Raw genomic sequence first — 4494 nt, forward strand, 5'->3', positions numbered from 1 at the left:
CTAGCCAAGGTTGACACTTCCAGGGGGCCACATATGTCGGAGTGTACCACCTCAAGACACTCTTTGGATCTCATCTCTAATCTTGGTTGAAATGATCTTCTAGTTTGCTTTCCAATAATACAAGATTCGCATACGTTTTCTGGTAGACTGATATCTGATATTCCAGAAACCAAACCTTTCTCACTTAGCTGTCTTAGATCTTTGAAATTCAAATGGCCAAGTCTTAAGTGCCATTTCCAGGTTTCATCATCTTCCACAGTGGACAAACAACGCCAACTTCCTATTGTATCCATACAGACTTTGAAAGTTTGATTCTTACTAATCTTGCTTCTCAATATTAGTCTCTTGTTGATGTCAAACACCTACAGACTATCATGATTTCCCATAACCACAGTAAAACCTTTTTCTACCAATTGGCTGAGGCTCAATAAGTTGCATTTCATTGCTGGTACAAGTAAAACATTCTCTATCATTGCATGTGATCCATCTTTCTTCTTTATGACAACATTTCCAATTCCTTCTACTCTTAAAGTGTTGTCATCCGCAAATTTAACTCTGCTTTTCTTTGATTCATCCAAACTGACCAACCATTCCCTATTGCATGTCATGTGATTTGAGCAACCTGAATCCAAATACCAAGACTTATTCAAAGAGTTGGAACCTTCAGACGAAGGTCGTCACCATTAGAGTTAACGTCTCTAAGTCTGAATCCTCTTTTGCTAGGTAGGCTTCCTTATTCTGATTTTTCTTACTCTGCTTACCTTTATTTGAGTAGCACCCATACACGAAATGCCTCATCTTGTGACAATTAAAGCATTCTATATTCGTTCAATGTTTCTTCTTCACATTCTTGTCAAACTCACCTTTTCTTTTTGTCGACTCAGTCTTTTCTTCTTGATCATCCATGCTATTATCATTCTTCCATTTTCCTTTTGTAGTCGATTTCCCTTTCCATTTCTTGAACTTCTTCTTTCCTTCATCTCTGATATGCTGAGCTTTCAACGCTTCCTCATCGTGTTTGATGGGATTCCTATCCAGTAGTCTCATCTCATGAGCCTCCAACGAGCTTTGCAGCTCTTCAATCTTTAACTTCTCAAGATCTCTGGATTCTTCAATAGCAACCACAATGAAATCAAACCGTTGAGGTAATGATCTCATTATCTTCTCAATTATCTGTAAATCGGTGATCGTTTCTCTGCATCCTTTCATTTGATTGTGTAAGCGTCAAAATCTTATTGAAGTAATCGCTGACCTTATCGTTGTCCTCCATTTGAAGAAGTTCGTACTGTCTCCTCAACGTCTGAAGTTTTACTTTCTTTATCTTTTCTCCACCGGCATGACAGCGTACCAGGATACTCCAAGCTTCTCTCGTCGTGGCAACATTTTGTATTTTTTCAAAATGCATATCATGCACGCACTGGTGGATGATGAACAAGGCTTTGTCATCTTTCTTCCTAAGCTCCTCTTTCTGCTCCTTGGTGTCACCCAGACCATGCTCATATCCCCTTTCTTCAACAATCGCATTGACACCTTGATAACGGAACAAAACTTTCATCTACGCACTCCACCTGCTCCAATTCTTGTCTGTGAGAACAGGGAAGCTTGCAACAGGGATATCGGCCATGACACCTTCTCTTTCTCGCCCAAGATCAATCTTCTTGATCACCTTCAAACGTCTCAACCACACCCTTCAGCCACTGCAGTGTTCACCGTGAAGAAAAGATTGAAGACGCACACTCTCAGGTTTCTGCAACCTACGCTCTGGATATCACTGATAGGGAGTAGAAGAAAACTGAGAGAAAAGAGTGCAGAGAATTTCAGAGAGTTTAGAAAGTGAAAATAGTGTCTTACTATTTGCATCAAAAGCAATGCTTATATGTAGAGTAAAATGAAAGACAAAAGTGTTACAACAGAATTAACTAGAAATAACAGTACTTGACAGCTTTGTATTATATATCTAATATTGACTCAGATATAATTGATGTTTGTGTCTCCCCTGTAAACCCCTTCCTCGATAGACCCAACAACCTAAAAGAGTAAACATATCTTGTATTTTTCATAAGATGTAATCTTTTTTTTGGTGAGCTATCATGTGATCTTTTATATTTACTTGTTTTTGGTTTTTAGTGAAGAGTATTTACATTTTAAATATACTTATTCTTAAGTTAGAAATAACTACGCTCCAAATAATGTCCCGTCTTAATCATGAGTGATTATGTTTCAAACAATACATATTCTAAATTATGTGTGGTTACATTTGAAACAATACTTGTTATATTAGTTAAGAGTAAATGAATTTCAAGTAATAGCTAAATTTTTAGTGGAAAGTATTTATAATTCAAATAATATTCAAACATTTTAATTAGAAGGGGTTATTATTCAAATCATATTTTATTTTTTGTTAGGATGGATTATATTCGAAATAATACACATTTGAATTTTCATAACATTAGTTTATTTAATAAAATTTGTTGAATTGATTGAGAACTTAATGTAGGATGATGTATGTGTATATATGAATCAGAATAAAAAGCATGTAGAAAAAGTATTTTGTTTTTTTATTTTTTTTATATTGAATGTTATTTAATTGAAATTAATCTAAGGAAATGTAGAGAAAGTATTTGCTTTCTTTAGTTTTTTTTTATATTGTATGTTATTTAATTGAAAATAATGTAAGGAAAGTTTTACAAACTGAGTTCTAAATTTTTTTTTGACAAATTATCTTATTTGACTACGTATTATCACACTATATATATCTTACAAATTTTTTTAAAAAGTTTAAATAAACAATTTAACATCATATTTAGTCTGTTTTCACGATAAGGTTAAATATGAAGATCTGATAATCACTACCATCCTTTGACGACATTTGAGAGAGGGAAATCATTCATTCCATTTAAATATTATATTAATTAGAATTAGATACCACAATTTCATCCACGATTATATTGTTCAATTAATTTGCATAATCCAATATCAAACAATTGAAGCACTGATTTAAATTGAAACAAGTGTAGCTAACAGGGTTTAAGATGCATAAACCATGTGGCTTTAACATTACATCATATCTTAAATCTGGCTTTATAGAAAGCAAATTTGGGAAGATATATTATAGAATGTAATAAAGATATTTTTTTTAGGGATTTGAAAAAAGAGATTTGAAATTGGGTGAGGTTTTGCTGCCTTTAAGGATACCTGTTATGGAAAGCGTCTTTGGAGTATCTCAAAACACAAATTAATCAAAAGCCTAATCAGAAGAAATCTATGAAAACAATAGTATAGGCCTCTTATCATAATTAATCTCCATGGAAAATGTATTATTGTACCCACTAAAGGGAATAATGGTCACCTAATTAACTACCAAATAATTATTCGTACTCTGACAAGAACCACATGTACAACCAGACAAACGGAAGGAAATTATAATTGGGAATAATGTGAAACACTTTTTCTCCTACCATTTACTTATTTATATATATATATATATATATATATATATATATATATATATATATATTCTTTTAATTTTTATAAAACTTTAATTAAGTTCTTATTGTTAAATTTATATTAGATTTTTGTTAGAATTTATATATCAAATAATTTTACTTAAAAAAATTAAATATTTAAATTAATTTGATTTGTTAGGTGAAATTATATGTGTATGAATTTAAAGAAAATAAAAGTCAATTTAATATAAAATATTTAATTAAATCATTTTCAAAAACTAAAATACTAAATTGAATCAAATAAAAAATAAGGATTTAATTGAATTTTTTTAATAAAAATTAGAAATTAAAATAAGAGAGTGTAGTCAAATCACAAAATTAAATATTTTTTTCATAAAACTTTTATTTATTTTTATTTTACTAATAAGAGAGTGTAGTCAAATAAAAAAAAATCAGAATAACATAATTTCATAACTAGTTATTTTCAAGTTGATGTAATTTTGATTTTTTAACTTTAGTAATTTGGTTTGTATATTTACGCATGTGATAAACTTATGGTTTTATTTTTTTATTTAATTAAATTTTTATTTTTTTAAATAAAGTTAATATGGTTTCTTTGGCTAAATCAATATTAACATCGTCGTTTGTAAGGTATCACATTTCATCATTGTTTTTCTTTTCTTTTTTTGTCTTCTTCACCATCCATCTTCCACCATCCTTTTTTCCTTTCTTTCTCTCTTTACCACTATTGTTTCTTTTCTCCTTCTCTTACTGTATCTATGACTCGTGGATTATTAAACTTGAGTTGAAATTGGATGTTTTCGTTGTCAGTGTGTTTATTACCTACTTCAAATTTAGATTCGTAAGGATACAAATGAGGTGTTTGAGGAGATTTTTAGTGGTATTTACGAGGATGGAGCGAGATGGGTGGTTTTTTTCGATGGTAGATGAAGGTGATGGGAGATGGAGGAAGGTGGAGGGAGAAAATGAAAAAAAAAAAACAAAAAACAAAAAAAAAATAAAAGAGGGTTTGAGAAATAGAAGATAA

The 4494-nt window shown here is 30.7% G+C and overlaps 1 protein-coding gene across 1 annotated transcript; it reads right to left on the minus strand.

Annotated features, from left to right (window-relative positions):
- Positions 1–362: 362 nt before the first annotated feature.
- LOC148194450 (uncharacterized) lies at positions 363–1209 on the minus strand. The gene is made up of 2 exons (XM_088097234.1): positions 864–1209; positions 363–622 (listed from the first exon to the last, which is right to left on the minus strand). Exons 1-2 carry the CDS (start codon positions 1207–1209, stop codon positions 363–365), a joined length of 606 nt encoding a protein of 201 aa, XP_087953360.1.
- Between the last annotated feature and the right edge of the window lie 3285 nt (positions 1210–4494).

Source organism: Vigna umbellata, chromosome 8 (assembly GCF_029865625.1).
Source record: "Vigna umbellata cultivar VRB3 chromosome 8, Vumbellata_1.0, whole genome shotgun sequence".
NCBI classification, from domain to species: Eukaryota; Viridiplantae; Streptophyta; class Magnoliopsida; order Fabales; family Fabaceae; genus Vigna; species Vigna umbellata.